A 15774-nucleotide genomic window follows, 5' to 3' on the forward strand; every position below is an offset into this window, starting at 1 on the left:
CCAGTAGACAAAGTTGCAGAGTGGGCAAGGTAATATATTCTGTGGCAGATCTTGACTTTACGGTCGTTTGTTTTCTGTTCCATGCTCTCAGGTTGGTGCAGTCGAACTGTTTTGGCGAACACAGTATACAAAACTGCTTTTTACTATCGAACGTACCACCAATGATAAAACGAAACTTTTCTTCTTTCTTGAGTGGGATAGACAAAACAGTTTTTGCGATATTCAAATAACCAGAAGTTAATGGTTTGTTCAAGAAAAAAACCCTGCTTTTCCCTTTGAAAGGAAGAATGGGTCTTTATAGCAAACTGCAGAATTGTTTTGGTGGGAAAGTTATATCTGCTTTGATTTTTTAACTCCAACTCAAAACCAATTAATTTGCATTTCAAAATAGGACTCTTGCCATTCACCTTTTGAGCTCCAAAAAATGGAGGAAAAATGAGCACTTGTCTACCTGTAGTCAACTGTTCCTTCCCTGTAGCCTTCAGCACTACACTGATTTTGATTGTTAACTCCAACAACCGAGGTGCCTTGTCTTCCCCGCGGTGATTTGGAGATTAATTGGTTTCCACTGCACCAATTAAAGAGAGACAGTTGTGCTATTCAATGGTGTATCTTAAATAAAATTATTTTAAAGATCTAACTTTCTCATAGGTTTCCGTAGGGGAAAACTCTGGGCAATTTTCTTGACATAAAGTTAAATACTTAAAATTATATCAATACTTAAAAATACTGATCAATAGTCAGGACGCTCAGGAAATCCATTTTTTTTTTTTTTTAGAATAAACGATGTGGCCTCTGAGGAAACAACCAGAGACTTAGTTCGTGTCTCTCACAGTGCACATATGTCATTAGCTGCTCATCGTTTTCTCTAATGAAATGTCTACTTTGTAGTTTATGTGCAGGTGTTTAAATATTCTGCTTCTTTGCTTTCTTTGCCTTTAGCAGTGCAGATTATAAAGACCAAATATTTGTGGAGAATACCCTCATAGCAAACTGCTATGTGCACCATGCAGCGGAGAATTCCAACTTTAGTGTAATCAAAAGTAGCATTCTCTGTCTAGAAAAATACATTCCAGGATTTCTTCAAACAGTGTACCCTTAGGATTTTGTCTCCTACTATGGATAGTATTTTTGTACCCTGGGCTAAAACTCAGATAATAATATCTTTTCTATCACTGCCCAGGGGATTGTCTCAGTTCATTCCCACAAATGTCAATGATAAATGTTCTGTGTAACTTCCCATGCCTAGCAATGGAGGAGTAACTCAAGTCACAAAGGATATTTGATTGCCCTCTGCTTTCCTTCAGCACGTTTTAATTTACTTTGGAAATCTTTTATTTGTAGTTGTAAAGTCAGATCAACTGTAGCATTTCATATCACTGGGTGGATCTGAAATTTTAAGTGCTTTAAATATCATCCTATCTGCTTGTGTAAGTAAATTATCAAAAGTTGAGTGGAGATCCTAGATCCTAGAATCTAAATAGCCTGATGTGTTTGAGCATACCTCAGTGTGCCTGAGTGTGAGTGAGAGCTGGAGTTTTTGTATGCAGAAGAATGGGCCTTGACTATAAATGATGGAAGTTACTGAGTTTGATCTGTTTGATCTTCTAGATATTCCTGTCTTCCTTACATCAGGGATATCATTGTTTAGGTGAAAAGTGTATGTGGAAAGCCAACCTGGACTGACTCACTGTAGAAAATAAAGAGCAGAGAAGGAAGCCCTGGTTCTACTGCTCACTAGCTCAGTCAGGACTTCCATTTGAGACTTGGGCTAAGCCTGTAAGTCTCCACTGGAGTTTTCTGGCCTCCTAAAAAAAAAGAATCAGTTCTACCTGGCTCTCAAGTGTGTTATAAAGACAAATTCACATATATAAAGTGCTTTGAGGATGAAGACTTCTTTTTAAATGCTACTGATTCTTATTACAACTAACCATTGATTGGTCTCTGACTCAGATTTGAGAGGGCCAGTGCAGCCGTTACCCACAGTGTGCAAGGTCCCTGCGCCCAAGTGTGCTGAGTGGAGTTGTTGGACAAAGTAACTGCCTTTTGGATTGTTTCACCCGGCATTCTGTTTTTGTTTTGTAGCCTAACAGCAGTGGTCAAGTAGTAGGGAAAGTGCCTGGCCATTTCACTCCTGTCTTGGCACCCTCTCCCCATCCCAGTGCAGTGCGACCTGTGACCCTGACCATGACAGACACTAAACCCATCACTACATCCACTGAAGGTGAGGCAGCTTCACCTACAGCAACCAGTAAGTATTTCTGTAGGAAATGAGAAATGTCCATCAGAGGCGCCACTGGATATCTGATCCAAGGTGGAGAACTCAGCAACTTCTCCAGCTACCCGACCAGATGGAGATTTCTCATTTATGTGGAACTAGCAGGCATGTATGCGGCCTGGCTGTCACCTGCTCTCTCTTAGCAAATGGCAGTCAGTGCCTCATATTTGAAAAGGGAAAAGCTGATTTGTTTGAGTGAACAGCTCTGACAAAAATCATAAGTCATGCCTGCTTGTTCAAGGTATACATTGAAAATGCACTGAACAGCATAACGCAGTGTACAAGGGTCTTCTGTCACCCAGAGAGATATTAGATGATTGTTACTTATTGGAGCATTCCTACAGAGATCAAGGCTTCTCACCAGGCAGACCGGGTCAGTGCTTCTGTGAGAGAGTTTCATGGTCACGTTACTATAGGTTAAGTCACTGTGAAAAACAGCACCCATGATGCTGGGTGCACATGAGAACAGTTCAAAGCTCAGGGTTAGGCACATGGAAGCTACCTGCACTTCCATTGTCTGCAACTTTCTGAAAACATTTTTTGATTATTTTGCCTTTTGTGGTATATCAGGTACTATGCTTTTTAGCATGGCCATACATTTCAAATGTCAGAGATTCAGCCAGTGAACTTTCATAGAGCATATGAATAACCCAAAGGAGTCCTTTGCTTCTTCTTATAGGATACTCATTAGTACACAAGGAGTTATTACCTAATTTTTCCATTGGCTTCATCCAAACTACCGGCTTCCTGGAACAGGAGCTGGTATGCACAGATTGTTAAAGTGGGATGGATGAAGTATCAGTTAGGAGGAATAAACATGCTCCCCTTCAATTATACATTTATTTCAAATGTAGGGCTTCTGTTTTCTTTCGAAAAGCAAGAAAATCCCCACACTCTGGAAATTCCTATGTGAAATTACAGAGATAATTGGAGGCACCTCTCTCTGGCTTGCTTTCTTGGCCATTGGAAATATGCTCTATTTGTTTGTTTGTTTGTTTGTTTGTTTGTTTATTTATTTATTTATTCAGTCTCATGGCTCCTGAAAATGTAGGAAGGAACCCTACAAGCAAAATGGACAGTATTTTGAGAGTACAGTGAAATCAGCATTTCTTTCTCAAAAGTCATGAGGTCTTATAGATTAATATGTCCATAAGGCTTGTAATTCCCATCAGTAATCACCAATGCTTAGTAACAGATTTGTTGGTAGAGTACCCTACACTATTGAACACTTCCCTGAATGTACAGACAGATGAGACCCAGTCAAGGAAGACTAATAATTCTTTTGTTCCAAAGGTTAGCTATGTCCACGACAGTCACTAAAATACTATGTCCCAATTTTAAAAGTAAATATCTTAGCATCTTTGAGCAGATCAAAGTCAGCAATTTAAATAAAAGCAAATGGAAAGTAAAGATATCTTTTAAAAAGTAGTTGAAACACTATCACAAGATAAGTGATCAAATCCAAGTTCCAGAAACTTCTGGTACTTACTCTTATAGTGGCATTAATAGATGAGATCCAAGGGAGAATCATACCCAAATGATCACTCACTTATGGGAGCACTATCAGCCTGTTTGTTAGTGAATTGTGTTGTACTCACATTCCGGTTAATCTAAAAAGGATCTCTTCCAAGAAGTAAAATTACAAAATATTCAAAAGAAATATCTTGGTTGTGTAAAAATGACTGCATCAGCCCATATGCCACTCCTGCATTAAAGAAAGCTAGTGAGTGGTTTTTCTTCTCTATAAGCAAACCTGCTCCCTAGGCACCCCTGATGGTGAAAATTTGGTCTTTGCATTGATAAGTCAATAAAATTAAAGAAAACACAAAGACCCCAGAAACCTCTTTCTCATGGTTGAAAAGAAAGAGTAGCACGGACTTGGCACCCATTCTGTGTGGGTGAGGCTCTTCTCCAGCTGTTCGTGCTCTGCATGGAGTCACAGAGGCCTGGAGAGTGAGTAGGGGCTGCTGGCTGCTTGTGGCTGCTGTTGCCTGGTCCCTTTATTCAGGAATAATTAAAAGATGAATTGCAAGCATCTTTACTGTTTTAAAAAGTTGTCCATAAAACCCTCAATGGGTCAAATCCTGCAGTTCTTCAAATCTGTGTGGCAGAATTAATATACTGCTTTAAGAAAAGGACTTTTTAAAATTAATGCCTGGATTCCTCATTATCTAATGGTTTTGAACCAAACATTTTAGCTTTCTTCAGACCTATAAATGTCACATAAATGGCAAAAATTCAGTTGCTTCTGTTTATTCCGACATGGAGTTATGGGGTTGCCTAGTGCTGGGAAGCTACAGTAATTCTCTTCTTGTGAAAGGAAACAAAAATCCTTAGAAATAGGGCTCTGCTTCCTTGGGAAAATTCACTCAATACCAAAAAGCACCTATACAAAAAGTACTTGCCAAGTGAGACCATAAAAATTTAAGAAGTATCCATTGTATATACTACTACCAGTGGCCAAATATTTAAAAGGTGCCATCAACTCCCCTCCTGGACCAATCAAAAGAAATTAACTTTGTGTGCTCATGGAAAAGAAAGGATTTTTTTCAAAAACAATCCTATCAAACATAAGGTTATTTTTACATTCAAGAAAATACTGAGCTAATTCATCTATATGATATCACAAAAATAGGCTACTCCTTCACGTTAGGAAAGTTAAATGTTCTTTTTAGTAAAATCTGTAAAAAGGTAAGACATTTTTCATCCTGTGTCATCACACACATCTGCTTAAATTCCATCATTAAAAGCTTTCACTTTTCCCTGACAGACTTTGAGTATGCCTTTACATGTAGAGTCACAGACCATCACTGATGATTCCATTATTAGACAACTACTATCTGGTAAAAAAGCACAGCTAGGGAAAGGATGGTTCTATGTAACCAGCCCCGGGTGCTCCTGTGAGACTCTAACTGGAGCACGTTAAGTGTTACATGCCCGCACCAGAGGATGGGGTATCGTTTACTGGATAGATTTTTGGGGTGGGGGATAAACTAGTTGATTCGAGGTCAGCTACCATTTCTTTTTTTCACCTGATGTTCACTCAGACAAAAAAGAGGAGAAAGAAGAGCCACTTTTTTTTTTTTTTTTGGTTGCCAAGTCCCACTTCTCTGGGTTTCTTTTACATGGTCAGGGTGTTCATTCTGATAGTTCACAATTTTTATCTTTGTTTTTGTTCTTCCTTAATCAGCCTACACAGCCTCAGGCACTTCTCAAGCCAATCGATATGTGGGACTAAGCCCAAGAGACCCATCCTTCCTACATCAGCAACAGGTGGGCAAGTTTCCCCCAGGTGTTACGGTGTAGCCACGCTTTCGCATATTGGTGCTTTCCTCCATGCTGCCTCTCAGATCTGGACTTAGAACGGGGCTTACGGGGTTTCTGAGACGGAAATCGATCACTTCATTTTCCAAAATATTTTTCTCATTTATCCTTTGTTTCCTGCCTCTCTAAACAGGGTTTCTCAAATTGGGTCAAGACCTTTTCCATCTCTGTGGCATATATCAATAACATCCCATGCATAGCAGTATTTCAGCCTAAGAGTATTTTTCTCAGCCTCATTGGCTGTTATGAACTTACTAGTCTATAGCTTCCAAAGACAAAAGTTGGAAACTGATTTAAAAGCCAGTTAGAGTAGAAGCAATACCCAGTTTGTGTTTTTGAACTCTTTCGTATTTTCTAGATGTTTTCCTCCTCATTTTGGTGTTTTAGTCCAGGGAGATGAGTCATGAATTTAAATCTCAGGCAATGCATCATTCCTATTTTAATAAGGTGAAGTTGATTTACCAATTTCAGATGTGATAAAACACTTGTTTTTGTTCTGCTTTCTAAATCATTTATGTTTGAAGTAGCATTTTAAATTTCACATCTTATTAATACTGTAAATTTAATGCAAATGATGTGTTTACTCAAACTGTAAAAATATATAGACAGGATTAATGGTGGCTTATAAACAAATTGGCTACAGTCAAAAGCATGGACCATATCAATACAGAAATCCCACGATTCTAGTTATAGAATGACAAAAATCATTCCAAACACTTCAGAATTTAGATGCATTGTTTGCTGCTCTCAAGTGTTGATAGCAGAGCAGTTTGAAATTAAGTGTGCAAAACATTACATAGGGAAAAATAGGCTACAGTCAGTAAGAAGGAGCTAGTATTAACTCACTTGCTCTCCATGTATAAGTTGTTTGTGCATATGTATGAGTTCTTACATATGTAGTAAGCCTGCACCTGTGCTCATGGCAACTTGTTTTGATCTAGATCTGTCCACCTAGCTTATGCTATGTGTCTGTCTTAACTGTGCCTCCTGTGGAATTCTTGAGTCCTGCCCAGTTACAGACCACGGAGGCAGACTGCATATATTAAAGGTCACCACAGGCAGAGTTCAGAGAAAGTCATAAAGATGAGAACTTATTCAAAATACCTGACATTTCGCCAGGTTTAAAAAAAGGAAAGCACAACAAAACAAAAGAGTGGGAACTAAGTGAAAACATCTGTACACAGTTAGGAACATACCAAATACTAATTAGTGGTTTTGCCAGCCATTGGCTTTTCAACGTAATTCTCTGGAATGTTGTTTTTTTTTCACCTTGAAAACTGCTATAATGTGAAATGTGTTATAATTTATAATTATTCTAATATGATTCTATTTGACAAATGTATATGTTCATTGTATTTTTAAAAAACATATGCAGGTTTATAGGTTTAGAAACTTGTTCTTTTAAAGATCACTCCACTACTTCCAGAAATATTTTTGTCATGGGATTTGCATTATTCCTTATGAACACCTTCACTTTCTAGTTAATTTTTAATTCATAGAAATGTGCCTCCATTATTTAAACCTTTAGCCCCAAACACATTTAGAATATTATAACCAGTACCATGTCGTTAGAAGCAATTTTCCCATTCCCCATCCTAACCTATGGCAGCTTTAATTTTTTAATTTATCACCTATGACTAATATTAAAGCCTCATAGAATTATGACCACAAAAGTTCATTTTATAAAAGTTACTTATTTCATATAGCTAAGGATAAATCAAGAAAACTTAGCAAGCGTCAGGAAAATATGAGTCCAATGGACATTGAGTTCTGAGAACATTTTAATAAAAAAATATATATATTTGTATATATTCCAGGACTGCAAACTTTTTGCATCAAAAACCACCACTTGTTATTTAAGGGGACAATGTCAAGTAAAGACCCCTTACAATATAAATATGATTTGTTCAGTCAAATACAGTTGGTATTTATGGAGTATGGTTTGTATCCATCCTTGGAAGAAAAACCTTATATAAGCTTCATAGCTAAAATGTAATATTCAATTCTAAATACCATGCAGACCAAATTTGTCTTTGTACATAATGAAAGAGTTATTGCTACTTTTTGAATTGAGGAAGCCCAATATGCCAAGTTCATAATGAGCTACATTTTGAGGCATACAGAAAATGAATATATATGCATATCATAAAATACATTAATATTACTAAACTGAGGTTCCAGTTAAAAGCTTATTAATTTTTAAAGTTTATTACTTAAAAGCCCATTACTTTTATCCTTTAAAGTTCTAAAAGAATGATAGAGATGAAGTTTTACGTTAACTATCCAAGAACAGAGGGACAGAAATGGTTTAAGTGACTTGAGTAAAGGTTATTCTTTCCTACAGCAGAAATGAAATTGATTTACTGTGTCCTTTCATTACTCTGCAAAGATTTAAAAGAGACCACTCTTCTAGCAGCAGGTTCTAAATGCATTTGGTTTAAAGTACTCAATGATGAATGAAAAGGAAAATCAAGGGGTACATGAAATAAAGGTAATCAATCATTTTATATTAGCCAGGAGAAATTCAAAATTAGAAAGGCAATGGTTTTAGCCTGAGAGTTCTTTTAAACATTCTCCATAGCCTTTAATATACAAGACCCCTTAAGAATAAATATTGTCGCCAGGTACATTCTTCAGTTCATTGACAGCTGCTTTATAAAGATTTATCCTTTTATATTATGAAAAATATTGATGTGCATTGTTGAGTGCTACTTTTTTTTTTAGAAAAGAGATTTAATATAGCCTCCATAAATTAGTCAACAATAACTTTTACATTTTTTAATTATTTTGACTATCCTATAAATAATCTTTCCACAAAATGACAGTGTGGCCGAAATACAGTCATTTCCAATACGCAAGGACACTGGCATTCTTAAACTGAGATGGAAAATAATAAAATTAACCCTGTACTTCACTTGTAAAAGTAATACATTCCTATTGGAAAAGAAGAATACTAAAAGTATGTGCTTTTATACCTATTAACTTGGTTCACATACAGTTATTATTAGTAATTATACTTCTTTGCGCTCCTTTTCATAATAGCTATTATTGATCAATACTGGTGGTTAACTGTCTTGAAATACCAGTGTTTTCTGACATAAGAATTTCACCTATAATTGTAAATATAATATCTCTTTTGAATCTAAAAAACAAAATCCATAATCATGAAGAATACTTTGGAAAGATTCATGTAAACCAGTTGGTAATTGCCATTAAAGACAGTCCTTTCTAATTAGTCACAATAATCAGTTCATGCCAACTGATTTGGATTTTAAAATTTTCCTTTATCTCTTAATGCAATCTTTTGTGTCATTCAGGGTCTGGGACTAGACTGTCTTTGGGGTGATTGGCCTAATTAATGCATCACTACTGGCATGGGGAAATCTTAAAACCAGAGCTTCAGCTGGAGCTTCATTCTTTAACTTTCTGTTCTAAGATGGTGTGGTGGCTTGAAGAACTCAAGGGTCCTGCTTTTGGCAAACTGAACTCTGTAGTCTCTGCTGAGAATTTTATTTTTATGATTTGGAGATTCTTCAGAAGTGTCAAGGACCTCCTCTCTACTTAATTTCATTGAAATTTAGTAAAAGGCAGTGTTTCCTTTCTTCATATTTCATGAACCACACTGCACACATCTGTTAGGATAGACAGTGAAGAACTGCAGTTCCCAAGTTTTTGTCTCTCAGAGAAAACAGGACTGTGTAGCAGAGCATTGGGTGTTCCTTAGAAAACACAGAAATCATTTCATAATCCACTCAAACAATTTTGGTATAAATGGCAAATATGAGACAATCTATTTGAATTAGTACCCAGTCCTTATCTGGTCAAACTCATAATAAATTTGCTAAATTGCAAGCCCTCCTTTCTTTGCTCTCATAGGAAGTTTAGTAATATAAGAGGGTCTGGTTAACTTGATTATCACCTTTATATTTGAATGTAAGGTCATAATAAAAATATAAATTCTTACTTTTTTACATCAATAAAACATATTAAAAAAAGTTATTGCAGGTTGGAAATAAAAGCCTGTAGCTAAAACCTTCTTGTTTGGAAATAAGAGATCACTATTTGAGCCAGCTCTTGAAGTGCCTAGTAACCTTAGACACAGATTTGAGATACCAGATAGAACAAATGGGAGGTCACTTTGCCTTCCCCAAGTGAGGCAACAAAGTCAAGTAAGCTCTAGTTTGTAAAATATAAGGCTTATTTTCATAATCTCAAAATTATAGTCTCCTGACTCTGTGTACTAATTTAGAGCTAATGAACGAATGGGCTGATCACCTCAGGTCCTCACATTATCACAACTGCATGGATTTCACGGGTGCTTGAGCTTCAGCATGTTACATCTCTTGCATGCTTATAGTGCTACTATTTCACTCTCAATTATGGACTACTTTATATCAAAATGTTTTCAACCTTTTTCTTGGTATAATTTTGAAACTAGAGTTTGTTTCAAAGTACTTTTCATTACACTGAAAACTTCTGTTATACTACATGGCCTTTTTAAGAAATTGCCTCTGTAGGATTTTTTTTTTTAACTAAGATGTTAATGGAAATCCCTTTATCGTATTTATCCTGGCAGATGGCAAAGGCGAAGCTAGGTACATTAAAGCTGCTGGAAAGGTAGTCTTTTATTAGAGGCAAGCAATTGAAAGGACGCAAGTGGACTATCAACAAACTTTTCAATAAAGTCAGGAAGCAGGCTATCAACACTTGGGCTGCTCTTATTGTGTCTGTTATCATAATTGACAGCTTGACGTAAAACCCTATCACATGACTTCTGGGTAGGTATGTAAATGGATAAGAGGTCACTTTTCACATATGCTAGCTGGAAAGGAAACACATTTAAAGGAAGTTTCAGTCAAAATAACGGCTATGCAAATGTTTAGCTTTGGGCTAGTTCTCATGAAAGAAAAAGACCTTCCATGGTGTGTCTTTTATCATTCATTCATTTATTCACTTTTATGGGTTACCAAAGGCTAATAGCCAGATAAACTATTCTAATTAATGTAAAATTAAATTATGTTTACTGTAACCTTAATGTCAGTCAAAATCACAAGGGAAACATTGTCTTCTTTTCTGAAAATATTAACTTTAAAAAACCTACATTGAATCAGGAAAGAAGAGGAAATTCTGAAGGTTAGAATTACAGATATTTTAGCCTTAACTTTTCTTGGCCTGCACCTAAAGGATAGAGTAGGAAGAGAACAGTGCCAGGCCAGCTGGTGTTCTGGGTGAGAATCAGACGTCAGGAGTCAGAAGGTTTAATTTTAGTGTTGACCCAAATAAGGCATGTCTGACCTGGGACAAGTCCTTAAACCTTGCTGTCCTGTATTCTTATCTTGGAAAGGAAAATGAGCAGGTTGACCTATACAATCTCTAAGTTCCCTTGAAACCTTAAATTTTACAAGTTAGATTATCTTCCATCTGAAAAAAAAACTTTTCATTTTCTAATGCTTATCACTTACGGCCAGTAAGGTGTATTTAGTTCATGGACTATGCATACCCATTTAACTGAATTCTACTGTGCTACTTAAATTATATATCAAGAAGCACAGGTTTCAGAAATTGACATTAGACGTAACTTTAAGGTACCAGGATGATCTTGAATATCTTCCTTTGAAATTTGTGTTATATGTCCCATATGTAACATAATTTTATTCTGACCATTTTGCTTGTTCAGTAAGGCTACATGCTATTCATTCAGAGGCCTTTTTATTTGCTCCATGACACATAATTAATAATAGTAGTAAAATAAAACTCTACTAACCAGGAGTTAAGAGGAAAATATGAATGAATATTGAAATGTTATTCTTTTTAAACAACCCCCTTTAAATGCACCTCTACCTCCTAAAAGCTGTTTCCTTAAGACTATCTGGAGAATTGAAGAAACCTAAGAGAACAGAAAACACACCTTTCAAGATACTCCCTTGAGGGTCACTGTAAACTTTTTTTAAAAAGTAAAAAGGTAAATTTGCCAGTGTTGATTATTCTGTTTACAGTTTAATGGTTCATTGGCTCAACTGAGAACTGTTGTCACCATGCCGGACTGTTTGTACATCAGCCTGTTTGCTGAGCCTAACAAAGTAGAACATTTTACTTACCTTCTTTCTTTTGTTCCCAAAGCTAATTGCAGAGCATTGAACAAAAGCCTCTGTTAATAACAATGGAGGGTCCCTATTTGAATAAACAAACTCTTATTCTGAAATCACAAGCAATATTGATTCTTTATGCCTGTCAACTACCTGCATGAATATTTGAGTGTAGTGTAGGCAAGAATAATGATCCAAATAGTAGGTGTTTCCCCTTCTGCAGATTTTTGAGGAAAACGAGATGACCCCCATCCTTATTTTTCTGAAACAATCTCATTCTCGTTGGGCAAGAAACAAGGTTCTCATTCCAGAGACTTTATGGAACCCCACCCTAAGAACATACACAGTGATAACCTTATAGTATTCAGTTCTCAGTTGTTTGGCCTATTTCAACCTTACTCCTTTATTCATTGCTTTTTTGGATGAGAATCTTACTTCCTCATGTCACCTTTTGCTTGCTTTTGGAATTGCAGACAAAAATGTTTTAATATAAAATTTACCTTAATTTTCTAGACAATCTAATTTCATATTAGTAGGTGCATATAAATTAAACTATTAAAATTATTTATTTTGAGTGTGCATTTCTGTAAGAATATGCATAGTGTCAGATCTGTCCAAGAGTATATATTGTTACAAAAACAAGAATTGCTACCCACCTCCATATACCAACACACAACTTTAACAGACTAAATTTCTAAACTAATCTGCACCTTTTATTTTAAATTTGATTACTATTTGGTGAAAAAACTAATTTCTTATTTTTGGGGGAACACTACTTGGAAAAATTTTTAGTGTTATTGAGACTCCCCTTGGAAAGGAAAGTCCAAAAATATGTTGATCTAAATGTTCCACATGTGGCCAAAGACAGCCCACTTGACATTTTGGGGGCTGTTAAACAAATAAGCAAGAAAATAGCAACATTAACAACAAAAAACTAACCTGTTTACATATTCATCTTTCCAAGGAGACAGTGTTTCTGAAATTGTCCTTGGGACAAGTGATTCAGTTAGTTAATGAGAGTTAGGTTCAGCTGGCTCTGTGAAAGTATCTTCACTCTCTGAAAACTTCTCCAGTCTAAGCAGCTAGCCCCACAGAAACTAACCTGAAGTTAATAATTAGCAGAATTATCATGAGTTATGCCTAAATATATTCTTCCCTTCTTGAGAATGTTTAAATGACACAAAACTAGGGTTTTTGTTGCCTAAAGTAGGTCCCTAAGGTAATCTTTATACAAAGTCAAGTTTCTTAAACTGTTTTCAGATTGTTTTTAAAAAGTTTATTTTGAGGTAGACAAATAACTTTTACTGCAAAAAAAACCAATTTCAGATCACCCTATTACATTGCATTTCTGCATTGTAGATGATCCATTTTGAGAACTTTTTAAGTCTTGTCATAAATTTGTTATCTGTGTTATTTAGAGCTAATCAAGTATACATCTTCTCCATTATGCAAGCATGATGATCAATTTTAAGAATTTTTTAAATTCTAATTTAATTTCTTTACTGCTTTATGACTTCTTTATGACATATGTAGAATCTATATAACTATCAGTCAATTTATTTATCTACCTACATTAAGAGAAATTTTTTAGCTCTTTTCAAAATTGCTTTTACTTGAGATACCAATAAAACGACAGCACATGTTTTGGAAATTTTAGGAGGTATTTTTGGAGCCTCTGTAGATTTATAGGAAAATGAGCAATAATGATTATTCTAAAACTCCAGAATCACTGTTACTTAATGTGTGTAGAAACTTGAGACTCTAACAGGAAAAGTAAAGATTCTTAACAGCCAATTTTTTAAGCCATAACATTATAAGAAAAGATTAAAATAATTTATCATACATTTAAAGGCACTTTGGCTCCAATCATCATCTAGAAATACTCACTGAAAAGTAGCAAACAAGACTTGGGGGATGGCTGTGAATAAGTGATCTTTTCAATGCAAGATGCAGTTAATTTACAGCATGGCTATCTAAAGATTAAAAACCATAATTTTCTAGTATTCTTTTTTTCCCCAAAGCCAGATAAGTTTACTTTTTTAAGCATAAAAATAAGCAATATATCTTTTCAATAAATCTGCTAGCACTATAGGGCAGCTGTTAACCAAACAGAGCTGGATAGGGTTACTCGAACAGTCTCTGAAGGGCAGAGCTGATGATTTGGAGATCTGGGAAGAATTTGTTTCAGCTTATATTCAGAACATTCTTCTCTCTATTCAGATGTGGTGAAGTATTTTAAATGCCATTACTCCAAGTTTAAAATAAGAGTAGAAATTCTTATCAACTTTAAAAAAAAATGCCACTTTGACTAAAATCAAATTAGAAAACATTTAAAACTGACTACCTTGATATCTATAAACACAAGTTAGAATGTTTATAAGGTGGGGCCTTTCTCCTCTAAACTGCATGTCTTCTATGTTTTGCAAACTGCATGCTTAAAGTTATTGATTATTTTACTCAGTACAGATTATTTGGTATGATGCATAAAAAGAGCTTTTAAATTCTCTTTCTAAAATATATCTCTCTATTGAACATTAACGTTTGCTTTTATTTCAGCTCAGTTTGTACTCTAATAATGGCTAATTGTTATGTTCTAAGCACTCAATTCTCTTGTATGCTTTATTTAATAGAGAAGCATATTACAATAGCTTTTTCTAAAAAAGAATCTAGGAATTTTGCTTTTCAGAGTAAGGTTTTCTTTTGCTTTTTTTTTTCTTTAAGTTGCCTCTTGGGAAAGTAAGGTTAATGCCGTGTACAGTACTAGTTTGCATGTGTTCATTTAAATACTAAAAACTGTAGTACTGCTCGATCCATATCTGACTGCTAGGTTTCAATTGACAGCTGAGGATTTGTGACTGGACCATGAATCAAAACGGCAGGCATTTATACCCCAGTACCAGTGAGGAAACATTGGGAATTACTTGGCAAAGGTAACATTTTAATTATTTCCAACCCTACACTTACACCTAAAAATTACATGAGCTATAGTGTTTGTTTTTAACTAGCTTTGCAGAAAATATATGTTAAAAATTTAGATGTTTTGGCTATAGCATCCCTCTTTCCCTACCCTCCTCCTTTATTTCTTTTGTAAATGCAGCTTTCTATTAATTTGGAACTATAGCATATGCTCACTGATCATTGGAATTTCTAAGTACTGTCGAGTGTTTTAAACCCTTTATAATATTTTTTGAGTGGTATGGGGGAAGGGAGAGACTTGACACTTAGATTTTAGGACCTGAAAAATGAAATCACAGTTTTAGGGAGGATTTTTTTTAGTTATGTGAGGATTAAAGCATTGGGTTTTCACATTATAAATTCTTCTCATTTCAGCTATTTCCTCTACTACTAACTTTAAGCCGTTTTACTATTCATTTGTTCCCGTCAGAGAGGAAAAGCTAGAAGAAAAATTTCAAATTAGTCAATTTATCTACTAATAGTAGCACTCCTAAATTTTGGAGTAGGAAGAGTGCTGAAATCAATAGGTGGAGAAGGAATTTGGTTTAAATAAAGTTTGAACTTCTGTTTGTACATTGATGTGAATCATTGAGAAGGGACTTTATTCAATTGGTTGAGAAAATGATTCTAAAACTTCATTTTCAAAACTAGTTTCGATAATGTCTCATGTGTTGGTTTTAGGAAGGAAGTCATGCTAAGTCAGCTTCGTATGTATTATTTTAATAAAGAGAAAATTGTGTCAAATTGACGAGTCAAATAATTAAAATTCATGGTATAATCATACATAAGAGAACAAATTTATGGAAGAGAGGGAGGCAATCCCATAAAGAGTTCACCAAAATTAAGCCAAACATAATTTTCCAATCCTGCTATGATTGTAATCAACTGCTGAAAATGCCTGTGTTGATAGTACATACTCAGGTTATCAGTGGCCAGTGGACTGACTTTCTCCATACTGCTTGATAGAATCTGCTCAAGAGGAGACTTCAGAAGAATTAAATGAGTAAAATGTCCAATTATACTCAGGCAAAGACTAAGAAAATTAGTTGTATTCTATTTTTAAACCTTGATGAGTTTTTATTAAGTCACCACCCAAAATGAACACAATATGATTTTTCATCTTTTTAAAGA

At 35.3% G+C, this 15774-nt stretch overlaps 1 protein-coding gene across 14 annotated transcripts in view; it reads left to right on the forward strand.

The window, feature by feature from the left end:
* Positions 1-15774, forward strand: part of NFIB (nuclear factor I B) — a 419383-nt gene that overhangs the window by 384925 nt on the left and 18684 nt on the right. For 6 of the 14 annotated variants that reach the window (XM_073228498.1, XM_073228500.1, XM_073228501.1 and 3 more), the window contains 3 exons: positions 2086-2251; positions 5469-5551; positions 14530-14618. The exons of 1 other annotated variant lie outside the window; for it this stretch is intronic. In XM_073228498.1, coding sequence (XP_073084599.1) covers positions 2086-2251; positions 5469-5551; positions 14530-14618 — 338 coding nt within the window. The remainder of the gene's footprint in view (positions 1-2085; positions 2252-5468; positions 5552-14529; positions 14619-15774) is intronic. 7 more of the 14 variants (XM_073228499.1, XM_073228502.1, XM_017675839.3 and 4 more) reach the window with 4 other exon arrangements.

Source organism: Manis javanica, chromosome 2, assembly GCF_040802235.1.
Source record: "Manis javanica isolate MJ-LG chromosome 2, MJ_LKY, whole genome shotgun sequence".
NCBI classification, from domain to species: domain Eukaryota; kingdom Metazoa; phylum Chordata; class Mammalia; order Pholidota; family Manidae; genus Manis; species Manis javanica.